The 14892-nt window shown below is 42.5% G+C and overlaps 1 protein-coding gene across 5 annotated transcripts in view; it reads left to right on the top strand.

Annotated features, from left to right (window-relative positions):
• LOC150045740 (neurotrimin) overlaps positions 1 to 9437 on the top strand; it is a 1008551-nt gene extending 999114 nt beyond the window's left edge. For 2 of the 5 annotated variants that reach the window (XM_090319730.1, XM_090319732.1), the window contains 2 exons: positions 3688 to 3720; positions 8877 to 9437. In XM_090319730.1, the coding sequence (XP_090175856.1) occupies positions 3688 to 3720; positions 8877 to 8977 (134 nt within the window). In that variant the 3' untranslated portion in view covers positions 8978 to 9437. Of the gene's footprint in view, positions 1 to 3124; positions 3217 to 3687; positions 3721 to 8876 lie in introns of those variants that run through there. The other 3 variants (XM_090319733.1, XM_090319731.1, XM_090319735.1) reach the window with 3 other exon arrangements.
• Positions 9438 to 14892: the final 5455 nt, after the last annotated feature.

The raw sequence follows: 14892 nt of genomic DNA, 5'->3' as shown, positions 1-14892 counted from the left end.
GTGATTTGGGAACTTTGGTGAAAGGACTTCTCCTTCAACTTTCCATTCTGATCTTCTGGGTATATCCAACCCTTCACCCTTTTGTGTGTAGAATATGGGTCAGAACAGAAGTTGTAGACACCTGGAAGGCTCTGTAGTTGGGTGCATACAGTCTGCAGGATAGTCTGCTGGACTTGTCCTTACAACTGAGAGTTTAGAGGCGACAGATTGAGCACTTTCTTCACCTATGTTTCCCCGCCCCCCTTACCTTACTTTCCTAGCTACCTATTTTCTTAGGCAGTACTTCCATAGAACGTTCATCTTCAGCTCAGAAACACAAGGAAGATTCATATGAATGTGTGGCTTCCTTTGTACTGACAGGAAACCTTTGGCTTTAAGAGAAGTTCAAAGCTATTTTCTCCATAATATCGAGATGGAGTAGAAGGATTTTGATAAGAGCATTTTGTTCATTCTCAGCATTTGTTGCCATCCTTGAAGTAGTATTTCTCTGCTTCTCTATTGCAAACACAACAGATTGCATGCCACCTTCCCATATTAATATTTGGAAACACTGGACACATGCAGTGATAAATGAAAACTCAGTGCTGTGCCACCATCTCTCAAGAAACTTCCACACCGACAAGTGTGTGTATTGCCCACACTGCCAGCTTTATAGCTCCAAAACTGCTTATTTCCCATTCAGTGATCCTTTGTCTTTTATCTTCTAGGCATTAAGTTAGGTTTGATGCTATCAGCAGCAACCTAGGGACTGTTGGCTGATTAATGCCTGTGAGATTCACAGTGACCATCAAACCCGTTTATTAAAGACTGGAGAGCTAAAGTAGACTCTGCACAGCAGACTGAAACAACTGCAGCTGAAAAGATGATCCATTCTTTCCGACAGAGGATTAAAAATAGTTCATTGGGCCAGTCATCAAGTCATCCAGAGTTTGCATTTCTACAGCAAGTACATATGTGCCAAACTAAGAGAAGATGCAAAGAAATATCTCTACTCTCTTTCTATGAGAGTAGAATAGTATTCCTTACTCAGTTCTCCTTTGCCTATTATAATTTAATAGCAGCCCCAGCTGACTGGATTGCCTGGATTCAGCTAGGAGTATTGTTTTTGCTTAAAGAATGATGGCTTCTGTCTTGCCTGACAAAGACTGGCTGAGTTTAGACTTAGGATGTTGTATGTAGGATTCTTTTACCTTTTTTTCCCATTGCTTTTTATTTTTTTTTATCCCACCCTATCCTTTCTCCTTCCCATTCACTTTCCTTATTTTCCTTCTTTCCTTTCTTCCTCTCTTCTTCCTTCCCTCTGTCATTTCTCCTTCCTCACTTTTTTCTTTTTTTCCTTCCTTCCTTTCTCTCCTCTTCCTTTATTCTTTCTTCTCTATATCCTTCCCTCCTTCCATCCTTCCTTCCTTCTTTCCTTCCTTCCATACATCATTTCTCCTTCCCTTTTTTCCTCCTCTTTTTTTCTTTTGTATGTATGGTGGTGGTCATAAACTCTGGGCCTGGGCACTGTCCCTGAGCTCTTCAGCTCAAGGCAACTGCCCTACCCTTGGGCCACAGCCCCACTTCTGGTTTTCTAGTGATTAATTTGAGACAAGAGATTCACAGCTTTGTAGTGCCCAGGCTGGCTTTGAACCATGATCTTCAGATCTCAGCCTCCTGTGTAGCTAGGATTACAGGTATGAGCCACCATGCCTGGCCCTCTTTTCCTTCTTTTTTCCCCATTCCTCTTATTTCCTTTCCCCCTTCCCCCTTTCTTTTTTACGATCCTCTCATTATTTTTTTGTTTCTCCTGACCTTTGTTTCTCTACTCTGGCTTATTGTTAATATATCACTACCAGATCAGTTAAATTTCAGTCAAGGTCCTTATTAGCAAAGAAAAAATAGTTAATTTTTTTAGGATTTTCCTTTCTTGTTCACCAAGATGTCACTTAAAGATTTGAGCTTCTGGCTACTACTGGCTTTGGGTGCTCACAGAAGTTTTGTTCTTCTGGATACAATAGCCAATGACAGGATGATGTCAGCATGCTTACATCTCTTCTATGCCAGAGCAAAGAGAAAGGACTGGCATGCAACTTGAAGGTTTAGAATGTATAGGAGGAACATCTTTCCTTCATTTGTTTCTCTTGTGTGATAAGTGAAGGCCAATAAAACTCTTTGTTCCTTAGAAAAGCTGAAACACTGTTACTTGGAAAAGCTCAAGGATAGGTTCTAGCAAAAGTCACAAAGACAGTGTCAAATTGTTCTTTGCTTTTGTGGATGTTTTCAAGTAGTGTGCATTGGAGATGAGGAAAAGCTAAATGGGAACAATCAAGGTACAGCTGTTTTCAGATTTTTTGCTATATAGAAAATTCTTCTGATACCTAGAAGCAGCGACTTGTGCCATAAACTTCTACCTTTTTTTCTGAGTCCCTAGTACAATTGGAACCTTCCTTCTGTCCTTATGAATTAACAGCCTTATTGCCATAGGACCTTCCCTTCAAATGCTTTACACTTGGGGACAAACATTGTATGAATGCCTCATTGCTTCAAGTCTCTGTCTTTCTCTTTCCATTAGCCCTACATGTGGACACAGGAAGATTCATAAATCTACTCCTTCTTAATTTCTTGGCTGTCCTTGCTCACGAAAACACATTAATTACATGGTACCATTACCATGGGCTATTATCTACCATCTTGGCTTTACATCTTGGCTTGACCATTGCCTATATCTTAATAACTTTACATTGATCTCTCAACATTGTTTGTGTCCACCTAAATCAAGAGGATATCACATTGTGAAAGGCTTTAAAGTACAGATGTAGTGTTTGGACGTACAGGAACATTTGTATTTCTCTGATTCTAGATATAGAACATTTTTATCTAAATTAACTTCCTATATTCAAGGAATTTATATATACAGAGATCATGGATTCCCCATGATACTACTTCAATGAAAAAAATATTTGAATGCCACTTCTCAGAGAGCAACTCCAGTGGCCTTTGTCAAAAGAGGGCAATGCAAGGTAGATATCACAACCTCAGGAAAGACAAGACCCCTGTCATCCACAGAAAAGATGGAGGCTCTGGGTTTTTTTTTTCCTTAGTGTTTAAAGCTGTTGAAATAGACATTTTTTTCACACTCTAGTAAAAAGAAGAGCTAACATCTGGGCATATGGATGGGGTGTGCCAGTAGGAAATGGGAAAAGGCAGAATGAACTCATCAGTGTTTCTAAAATGGTAAGTCACACTTGCCATTTTGGCCTTACATGGGCATTGGCATCCAAGTCCAGCTCTAGCAGCCAACTTAATACTTGAAGTCTTCAGACTTCAATGAATTCAAGGATACTCTGGTGACCACAGAAAGAAAGCTTGGTTTACAAATAGACATTTTTCTCAATACCTTGAGCTCCAAAGGTCTAGGACAACGCCTACTGATGCTAGGTGGATATTTTAGCTCCGCTTCAGTTTGTGGTAATCTTTATTGTTCACACCATGACTTGGCCTCCAGTTTATTATAGCTGCCACAGAAGACTGAAGACATTCACTATAAGTTGTATGCTTTGGTCAGGACGACCAGAAGTAGGCATAAGAGGCATGGAGGAGGTCTTAGGGCTGGAGCTCATTCATTTCCTCAACCCATCTGATTGCAAAGTGTGCAATCCTGACTGTTTTCTACTTTAACAGTGGCTTGTTCTTAATTTCTTTTAGAAGTGAAAACTACAGCCATGACTCCTTGGAAAGGTTGGTACATTGTTTTTTTCAGGTAGTTGCTGCCCATGGGTTATGGGCATAAGAAGCCTCCCTTTCCTAAGCTGTTTCTAAGAAGCAACCTAAAGGGACCTCTCTCTACTGGACTTTGAGCATCTCAAGATTATTTAGATTAACCCTTCTTCTGAGGACATCAAATCCTCCCTGGAGAGCTTCTACTTGTGCCACATCTAACTCATCTCTGCTAGTGGCACTAATGAGCACCTGCCAGTGCCTAGAATTGCTTGGGCTCTGGGCTTCTCCTCACCAGGGCTGTCTCTCTTCTTGCATATAGAGATGCTCTAATGCGATGATCATTGTAGACACTGGCCTTGCATGTGCCCTTTGCTTGCCCCTTCTCCCCCCACACCTTTCTCTATATATAGAACTGGGAGCTGGAAGGAAGCAATGGATGGAGAGGGGAGGTTGGAGGAAGGGGGAGGTTCTTGGGTGAGTCACTTGACCAGGAATAAAATGTGTCTTATTTGAGGCTTTCATTCCTGCCAGATGGTTTCCAATGGATAATTGACACTCATCACAGTTCTCTGGGACCCTAACTGTCCTGGTAATTAGTCTCTTTGAGCCTTCACAGCTCTCTAATGAGACAGAGAAATAAAGGCATCAGTGTAGAGAGGAAGCTGGGTGAAGAACCATGGCTTCATCTGTGCGGCTGTGTTCCAGAAGATGAGCCATGCTGTCACTCTGGCTCTGCGGGGGGCCTTCCTCTTAGCCTGCCTGGATCTCATAGTGTATCCTGTGTCTCATAGACTGTAAGGAAGGGCAGCTGCATGACCCATTGGTTGAGCCTTTTCTCTCTCATAGTGATGCACGAGCTCATAAAGAAGCACCTCTATGCTAGGGAGAAACGCTTTGGAGAAGAAGCCAAGGGATCCTGGGCAAGCTTCTTGAGCACTTTGGTATTTAGTTTCATTTATTGAGTAGGGGCTGGCCACCCTTGTTTTCACAGTGCCCTTGGCACTGTGATAGGTTAATTTCCCCAACTGTGACATTATGCCTGACTTCCTAGTTCTCATGGATTGGATTCTGTGCAGATATTTACTTAGCGCCAGCCATTTTATGACTTCTGTTGAACAGAGTTAAGAGGAAGTCAATTTTTCCTTTATTTCTTTTATTGTTGGTGGTGGTGGTCATGAGCTTGAACGCTGGGCCTTGACACTGTCCAAGGCTGCTGCCCTGCCTCTGGGCTTGAGTGTTGTCCCTGAGCTCTTCAGCTCAAGGCTACCACTCTACCCCTAGAGTCACAGTGCACTTCTGGTTTTCTAGTGATAGCTGGAGATAAGAGTTTCATAGTCTTTAGTTCTTGGGCTGGCTTTAAACTGAGCTCCTCAGATCTCAGCCTCCTTAGTAGCTAGGATTACAGGTGTGTGCCACTGCTCCTGGCTCTTTTATTTCTTACTTGCTTTGACTTTTTTATTTCGTCAAGTGTAATACACATGATTTTATGAATCAGTGGTTTCTCCTTATCAACAACATCAACAAATATTGATTGGATACCTGTCATGCTAATGAAACCTTAAGAAGATGATAGCTCCAAGAAGAAAATACATAACACACACACACACACACACACACACACACACACACACACAGAATTAGAATTCATGGTGGTGAGCAGATTACAGTAGGATTACATAAGGTATCCAAAGACCCAGCCTGAGCAAACAAGAAACTCTACCTGGAGGAAGTTATTGAAGACTTGAAAAGAAACTGGAACAGGCAATGAGAATTAATCAGATGAAAGTGGGAAGGTGAAAAAAAAGTGAATACAGATAGAGGGTGCTGATTTGGGGGCCTCTGCACAGGACAGGGACACCCAGGGGACATGGCAAAAGGGAGGACATGAAGGATCGCAATGGCAGCCAGGACAGCATGATGGGATGCATGCCCTGCCACCAAGGACTTCTAGTACTGGAAGGTACTTCTCGTCCTGCTACAGGGCTCATGTTTGCAGTGTTAAGAATGTGGTATTAGGCCAGGAGTTTGGCCTAGTGGTTAAGTGCTTGCCTAGCATGCATGAAGACCAGGGTTCGATTCCTTAGTACCACATATATTCAAAAAAGCCGGAAGTGGTGCTGAGGCTCAGGTGGTAGAGCTCTAGCCTTGAGAAAGTCCAAGGACAGTTCTCAGGCCCTGAGTTCAAGCCCAGGACCGGCAAAAAAAAAAAGAATGTGGTATTATAGACATATCACCCTGGCAATATGTTGAATAAGGCACCGGGTGACAACTCATCTTGTGAATAGGTAAGCTCTGTAAATGGGAAGACATGACATTGCTTATTTGTCTTCTCTGGGTGTGTATGCAGGACTGAAGAAGCTGGGGTCTCTACCTCAAAATTGTCTCTGATCTTGCTTCATCTGTACAGCTCTGCCAGGCCAGGTTTTCTAGATGTGCAGATTGGACAGTGGGGAGGTGAGGGGGGTCCATAGGTGGATGGAGGTGAAGACAAGACAGCATTATTCTATACCCAGTGAGTGCTAACTTCTCCTAGGTCTCAGCAGAAGCAATGGAAATTTCAGAGCTTTTCCTAGACAGTGTATCAATAGGGAAGTCCATATTCCCAGACAATTGTGGATTTCTTTCATGTTCTGGAAGGAGAGTTTTCTCCCACGACAGTTAGTGTCTGTGCCTGCAGACTACCTGTGATCCTTTCCAACAGGGAGTAGACCTACAAAAGCCTCTGAGGGGTTTAGCTATGTGAACAAGTATGAGCTGACAGCCACAAGGCCATTGTGTATGTTCCATTGGGAGTGCTTTGCCTGCTTAGTTCTTCTCCATTATGACATGCTAGGGAGGGCCATTTGCCAATGCATAGCTACCACCTGGGCTGGAGAGTCTCAGTCTAGAAACAAGCATTCATCCTTTCTTTAGATAGGACTCAGCAAACCCTTACTGGGCCAGTGTTCAGAAGAGGAGGAGGCAGGGAGTAGGGGTGGTGAGGGAAGGATCTGTGTGTCTTCAGATATTTGCCCTGCTAGGAGCACAAAGCACCACTTGTGAAGGATACATTGAGAACAGTTCTGAGCAGTGTGTACAAGACACAATAGATTATGAGCCAGGAGTTTGGCCTAGGGGTAGTGCTTGCCCCTCATGAACAAAGACTGGGTTCAATTTCTTGGTCCCACATACATAGAAAAAAGCCAGAAGTGGTGCTGAGGCTCAAGTGGTAGATCTCTAGCCTTGAGAAAGTCCAAGGACAGTGCTCAGGCCCTGAGCTCAAGCCCAGGACTAGCAAAGAGAGAGAGAGAGAGAGAGAGAGAGAGAGAGAGAGAGAGAGAGAGAGAGAGAGAGAGAGAGAGAGAGAGAGAGAGAGAGAGGGAGAGAGAGAGAGAGAGAGAGAGAGAGAGAGAGAGAGAGAGAGAGAGAGAGAGAGAGAGAGAGAGAGAGAGAGAGAGAGAATAGACTATGATCTCTAGCTTTGTGTGGGGAAGTTGCGGAACCTGGCTCTCACAAAGACTTGTTGGGACACAGGCACTCAGATAGGAGTCTTGTGTCTTCAGTCCTCTGCCTTGGCACTGGAAGAGACTTGCTGGGAAGACCTTGGAGCAGCACACAGGGGACAGAAGCAATCTGTCGCTCTGGAGGGTGCAAGGAATTAGCATGCCTCTTTGAGGTCAAGCCAAATTCTGGGTGAGTGGAGTTCTGAATGGTGATTTGTATAGAAGTGTAAAGATTCAATTGTAGGTGATACAACCCATTAGTGACTCATCTCAAGTGAAAGGCAGTTGAAATGTAAATCCTCAGGACTTTTAAGCATACTCCTTTGTTACCTGTGTCCCTATGGATGCTAACAGCTTTGTATTATCTAGTGTAGCACGTTTTCCTGCAGGGCACTGAGCAGGACAACATTCCCTGGGGTCTTGCATGGGACTCATTCTGCCAAGCAGTTCAACCTTGAGAATTCTGTGAGACAGACATCATGCAGGCCTAAGATTTGGGGAATCATATTTCGCCACTGCCCCAATACTTAGAGATTTACCCCCAAGGGCTAAGTCCCAGGAATCCAGTGTCATCCTATGGGGAAGGAAGAAACATGGTTTTATTTTTTGATCTGATTTAACCAGAAGTGACTCCATGAATGAGCCTCCCGAACAGGCTCTGACTCTGTTCCTTGTTTCCCTCCCCACGAGGACTTAGAATGGAATCATCAGCTTCACTAAATTCAGTGCAGCAATCGCCAACAGAATAGGTTCAATGGAGAAAGCGCCCTGTTGTTTTGGTATCAAATCCATCTAGACAGTCATACCTAGGTTTGGTTCAGCATTTACCAATACATTTTAATAACCATAAGGGCTAATAGAACCTATGGGGTTTAAGAATAGGGAAGCTTCTATAATCATGCAGTTCTCTCACTTCCTGTATTTAGCTCCATGTCAAAGAGTATTTACACAGGTCACATGGGTTTGTACTCTGTAGGACCATTTTTCCTCTGTGTTCTCTCCCCTACGGACTCACAGTGAGGAAGGATCTGTACCCATGTCCATTCCTAGATATAATCACATCAGTGAGCAGACAGGCTCTGTCCCCTTACTTGATCCCCTGTGTACCTGATATGGGCTAGTTCTGAGCATCTGCTATTACCTTGTCCAGACAGGGAAGAGGCCAAGTGTTTCAGGTAGAACCAAGGGCCTGCCCTGGGATAGAGTAATTGGCAGGATGGCCTCTGTGTTTGACAGAGTAACAGCATCAGCTTGCAAATAGATCATAACACCCCCAACAACTCCTTCCCTGAATAGCAGGCTGAGCAGTTGGAGAGTTCAGAGAATATCCAAGGCAGAGAGAGCTCAGAGGGGCAGAGGTTGAGGCACACAACACAAGAGGCATGCTTTATTGAACTCTGTTGAACTTTATTGAATAAGTCCTTTCTTGAACTTTGACCCTGAACCAGAGCCCAAGCATGTTACATAAAGGTCACCAGGACACTTGAACCCAAGCCTCCTGTTCTCTGTTTGCAACTGAGGTCTCTCCATGGGCACAGTGCATATGCATGGAGCAGGAGAACTGCAGTACCACATGCTTTGTGTAAGGGATGTCTTGTCAGAGGCAAGCCTGATGCCACCAGACCAGGCCATTAGAAAATGCTTGAACCATTCCACAGGCAGCAGCTCATCATCCATGTGTTCTCTCCACAGGCCCGGGTGCAGTCAGCGAGGTTAGCAATGGGACATCTCGGAGGGCAAGCGGTGTCTGGCTCCTCCCGCTTCTGTTCTTACACCTGCTTCTCAAATTTTGATGTGACCGCCCCTTCCCCTCTGGGTAGAGCTGCCACCACCGCACCTCCAACATCGCAGCAGCACGGCCACACGACAGCAACGAGTCAGAATCAAATGAAATTCTGGAGGATCACCGCTCATGGGAGAGAAATTTGAGGGAGGGGAACAAAGAATACTTTGGGGGAAGAAAAAAAACAAAACAAAACAAAACCACAAAAGTTAAAAAACAAACAAACAAACAGCAAATGGAAATTGAAAATCGCCTTGCAGATATTTTAGGTACCACTGAGTTTTCTTTCTTTTCCCAAATGGGAAGAGTATGCACCCGGCTTGGACCCACCCACAAGCAGCAGTAAGTGACTTCTCTGTCACGAGGGTGGGCAAGGGCTCAGCCATCCTGCCCACTAAGTGCCCCCACCCCCAGCCCCGTGGACCACTCAGAAGTCATCATCTCAAATTCCATCCTTCCTTAGGACACAAACCAATTATGCACTGAGGAGGGTCCTTTGGTATAGACGGTCACCAGGGCAAGTGTCATGAAATACAAAAAAATTTAAAAAAGGAAAAACAAAACAAATACAAAAAAGACAGCCTGGCAGCCACAACAATCCCATAAATAAGAGTCACAAAAAGATATGGTTAAACTTTTAATTTTTTTTTCATTTTATGACATGGACATCACAATGATAAGGGATTCTGATTCATTATTAATTTTATCAATTGTATTTTCTCGTGTGAGTCAAGAACTTAGTGCAAAAAAATAAGACAAAAACTAAAGCAAAAAATTATATATATATACATAGGAACGAAAACATTAAGAACAGAAAAAGAACAATGTACTTCTCAACTAGGTTAAAAACTGGCAGATCCTGGTGAGGACTTGGCAGACTCACCAAACAACAACAACAACAAAAACAACCAGAAAACAGACAACAAACAAAGAATCCATTACATGCCCAGTTTAGATATCATTGCACCAGTGTGACCAATTCCCCCTAATTCTGACATTTCACACAGGCAGTTCTATGCTATCCCCATACTCTTTAGAAAAGGGAAATTGATCTGCACTGTGTCTTGGGTTTGTTGGCTATGCTTCTTTTGAGGGCATATATTATACAGTATATATATATATATATATACATATATTTTTTTTGTTAGAGTTCTAGCCATTTTGTTTCTCAGCAGGGTCCTTTCTCAGACATTACTGCATGCTGTATATGGCGTTAGCTGTGTGTTGATCTTCTACAAGATGATAGAGTTCACTGGTAATTGTGTAATCAGCTCCTGCCTTTTTAAAAATTTTATTTTCCTGGGTTCTTTACATGTCAGAGACATTTATACAAAGTGAAGAGAAAAAAACAACAACAAAAAAAACCCCATCAACAATGAATAATCAGGGGCAGCATCTTTCCAGGTGTGGCTCTCTGAAGCCAAAGCCTTCTGGCTTCCCTTCTCCATCTCGCCTGGGGCATTCACAGACAGCAAGCAATCAAACCAACTAAACCGCCAGTAACCACTTGCTTTAGCCCACTACGGGAATCCCTGATGCCTTTGTGACCACTGAAGAATTGAATCCTCTCAGTTGATTTTATTTAATTTCCCACCTTTGTGTGAGTGTGTATGAAAGAGAAGAAAAATGCAGTTTTTAGGTAAATCTCTTTTTTTTCTTTTGTCCTCTCCAAGTCTGGGGAGCAGAGAGGCCTCGGGGAGGGGCCCTGGATGTGATGAGGGAAAGTGGGATTGGGGTAGGGGAGGGAGGGGTTGTTCTCTGACTTGACATTAAAAAGTGTTCCATGTCCCTCTTCACCTGCTGTGCTACTCATTCTGCAGGGTGCGTGATGGGGGGAGGTGGGGGGGGAAGTGGAGGGATATCTGGTTTGATCATCTGAGAGCAGGGAAGGGATCATAGACTTTATGGGGTGGGAGGAAGTTTCTGTGGAGGGTGCTCTGATGAAAACAGAGCACTCTGAGGTAGTCTTCATCTTCCTCAAAGGAGCCTGATTCCCAACATCTCATCTGTGCTTGGCGTGAGAATACAAACCCAAACATGGCTTTTATATCTGATGATTCCTGGAAGGAAACCCAAAGTAAGTATTACATGTGCATACATGCACAGGTAATACATACACACACACACACACACACACACACACACACACACACAGTGGAAGGTTCATGATGTTTTTTTAAAATTTAATCTTTATTTTAAAGTTGACATACAGAAGGTTACAGTTATGTAAGTAAAGTAATGATTATATTTCTCTTTGAACAATGTTACCCTCTCCCTCATTTTCTCCCACTCCCCCCACAACAAACCCCAAACTGTAAAGTTTATTTCAAACATAGTGTCTAGTGAGTATCACTGTTGGCTTGACTCACTCTTTGTCCCACCATTTCTGCAACAATCCCCAAATCTGGTGATTGACTTCTAAAATGACTCTCTCCTATCCCAAATCTCACCTCTAGTCAAAAACTAGGAGGAAACTAACACAAAAACTAACACAAAGCAAGTGAGAAGTGAGTCTAACCTGTACTGGTGGAGATTCACTAAGAGATGGAAATGAACCACTGGACTTGGGATTTCAGGAACAAGATCCCTCCCTCTAAGAATAGCCTCTTATCCAGGCACAACTAGCAAAACTGAGGTGTGTGTGTGTGTGTGTGTGTGTGTGTGTGTGTGTGTGTGTGTTATCTGCTGTCTCCTGGAAACTGCCTTGTCACCAGGTGCCAAGTACCCTAGCTTCCACTTGGAAGGAAGATATAGATTATCTTGCTTCTGGCCGCACAGATTTGGGTTGCTTTAGAAGCATCCTTCCTATGTTCTTTCAGTCTTTAATTCTAAAGTATGGGCAGTATGGGTGAGTTACTTTTTTTCCTCTCTCTCTCTCTCTCCTTCCCTCCCTCCTTCCCTCCCTCCTTCCCTCCCTCCCTCCCCCCCCCCCCTCTCTCTCTCTCTCTCTCTCTCTCTCTCTCTCTCTCTCTCTCTCTCTCTCTCTCTCTCTCTCTCTCTCTCTCTCTCTCTCTCTCTCTTCTCCCCTCCCTCGTCCCTCCCCTCCCGGCTGCTTCACCTGTAGTCCATGGCTTGAAAATTTAGGTGCAGATTGGAGATCAAGGAATTAGACTAGAGAAACTACAGGTGATTCCCATGATCTCACCTGGAGCCAGAACCCTCAATGGATAAAAATTCAAGGTACCTGTAAAAGAGATGTGTCTTCAGCCTCACCTAGACAAGTACTGCTTCAGATAAAACAACTACTGGATATTTACTAGTAGCTACTAAATGAAAACAAGTAGAGATTAGCATCCTCTACTATTCCTAATTGTGCTTAAAATCTCCCTATAACCAACCATTTGGAAAGGTCCACCAGTGGGACCCAATGCTGCAAGATATTTTAATGAGGCCAACTTGATGGAACATACAACTTGATTGTCTAGCTTCACTGTCCTTGTGACCCTTCTGTAATTTGGTGATGCCATAACAACTCCTCCATGTCTCATGAGTTCTACAGAGATGTCTCTTCTATTAACACAGAAAAATGTCTCTTAGCTTCTATTTAGCATGCCACACAAGCCCCAAACTGATAACAGAACACACAACAGATGAAGATCACTTCCTCCTGGCCTCTCAACACAATTTAGAGTTCAGTCCAGGAGGGCAGGAATTTAAAGGAACTCAAGGAAGTAATTATTAAAAATATGGAATTTTTCAAGAGAGGTTTCACTGTGATTAGTAAACAAAATCACTTTTTTTTTTAAATTGGTACTGTCATACATGGAAGATAAGTACCACGTGCTGGCCTGGGTTACAAATATCCAGGACCCTGTTTTGACTCAGAGATAAGTAACTTCCATATTTTAGGAACACTAAACTCTACTCTCTTAAGGTTAAGAGACCCCTTCGACTAAAAGGATTGTCAGGTTCCTAACCCCATGATAGTCTCTGCAAAAAAAGATTCCTCAGTCCCTAACCACTCCTTAGCAAACACTGGTACATTTTCATTCATCCCACAGAGGAAAGCTCTACCTTTCCAGACACCAAAAGGCAGCACACCTCTGGCTCCTGTAGCTAAGCCTCTCCTCACTGCTGTTCTACACCATATGCTTGAATGCCAACTTGACCCTGCGGGTGTCTGTTCCTATTTCCCTCCTCACCATTTGGATATACCAAGCTGAGGCTATGCTTGGGGTCAGCAGCCCACTCACATCAATGATGGCCATGAAAATGAATGACAGTTACTATTCTTCCAACAGGAGGTAACTGAACAAATTCCTTTGAAATCTGGTTGAGGTGTCACCCACTGCACTGTACAGATCCATCTTCAGCTTATATCTCCTGAGTCATGACTTGCAAGGAACTTCAGGAGAATCTACTGAGTAGACTTGATGGTTAAAAAAAATGTAAACTGAGTGTTGAATATCAGTGATTTTTTTTCCAGCATTACAGTGGCAGAATATGAACTGTTTATCATTAAAGGAGAAAAGTGTATACAAAAAGGAGAAATGACAAAAAGGAAGGAGGTGGAAAATGAAGTTTCTATCTGTGCCACTTAGAACCAAAATGTCATTGTACCACAACTGGCTAAACATATCTGTATCCACTGGTCATGATAACTTCAATGAGATTAGTGCTATTTGAGAAAAGAAAGAACTATTTCTTTTGGCCATGTGTACATATAAATTTAAACATTACAAATACAGTGTATATATATGTATATACACATAGGTATATATGCATACATATATATGCATATCGTGCATATGCAGATACACACATATGTGTAAAATATGTGTGTATATATATATTGTGTATATGTACACACAGACAGACAAAAGAAGGTACTGGTAGACAGATGACTGATAGATGACATCTACTAGAATGACAAACAAAAAGAAAGACAGATACACACACATACACAGATACATAAGCACATACATAGAAAGATTTCTAAACAAGAAGAGCTAATTTGGCTCAGATCTTGCTCCTTGTGATTTCATTATATATCAGTGTTTCTTTTGTCATCCTATACTTGCCCAATCAAGTAAAAAAAAATCAGTTCTTACCTTTCTTTATTCTAAATGCAAGCATTGTTTCCATAAGCATTCAACTGTATCCACCTCAAAGTCAATAAATGCAAACTAACACCCTCATGATTTGTGAATAAAAGTGCTCTGTGTCATTGTGTCTACATTTCTCACAACCACATGGGTCTCTCATAATGTTCATATCATGTGATTGGAACTACACAGCCATTTAGGAAAGCTTTCCTAATTCCTGAGCAAATTTCTTCCTGTTTATGTTCAACACACTTGGTGCATTATTCTATCTGAAGCTAAACTGGTTTGCCATTAGTTTTGAATGTTGATTGAATTCCAAGTCTGTTTCCAAGTAACTTGGACAATTTCTTCTGGCATACAGTCAAAGGATACAATTCATATTTTAAGAGTAAATCATTTTTCTGTCTGTACTTCTATAGTCTATTTGGCTAATACTTTCTCTTTTTTAATTTTATTGTCAAAGTGATGTACAGAAGGGTTTCAGTTACATACGTAAAATAATGAAAACATTTCTTCTGGAACACATTTCTTCGGTAACATTGTTACCCCCTCCTGTGTTTTCCCCTACTTTCTCTACCCCCCAACCCCTCCCAAGCAGTAAAGTTAATTTGAAACACATTGTCTTGTGATTATCTCTGTCCCATTGTTTGCCCTTTATCCTTTGTCTCACCATTTTGTTGTTTCCCCTAACCTTCCCCAATTCAGATAACACAAGGTACCAAAATGAAATATAGTGATAACAGGGGATAAACCAAAGGAAAACCAACTGAAAAAAAGAAAGAACTTCACATAGTACACTGAAAAATACAAAGACTAAGAAAAACCCCATGTTTCCATATCTTGGAAGGAAACCATGGAATCTATATTTCTTTGGGTCTTG

Source organism: Megascapheus bottae, chromosome 27 (assembly GCF_031878675.1).
Source record: "Megascapheus bottae isolate mThoBot1 chromosome 27, mThoBot2.hap1, whole genome shotgun sequence".
NCBI classification, from domain to species: domain Eukaryota; kingdom Metazoa; phylum Chordata; class Mammalia; order Rodentia; family Geomyidae; genus Megascapheus; species Megascapheus bottae.
Note: the sequence above shows the minus strand (reverse complement) of the source record. Positions and strands in the feature narration are given on the sequence as shown.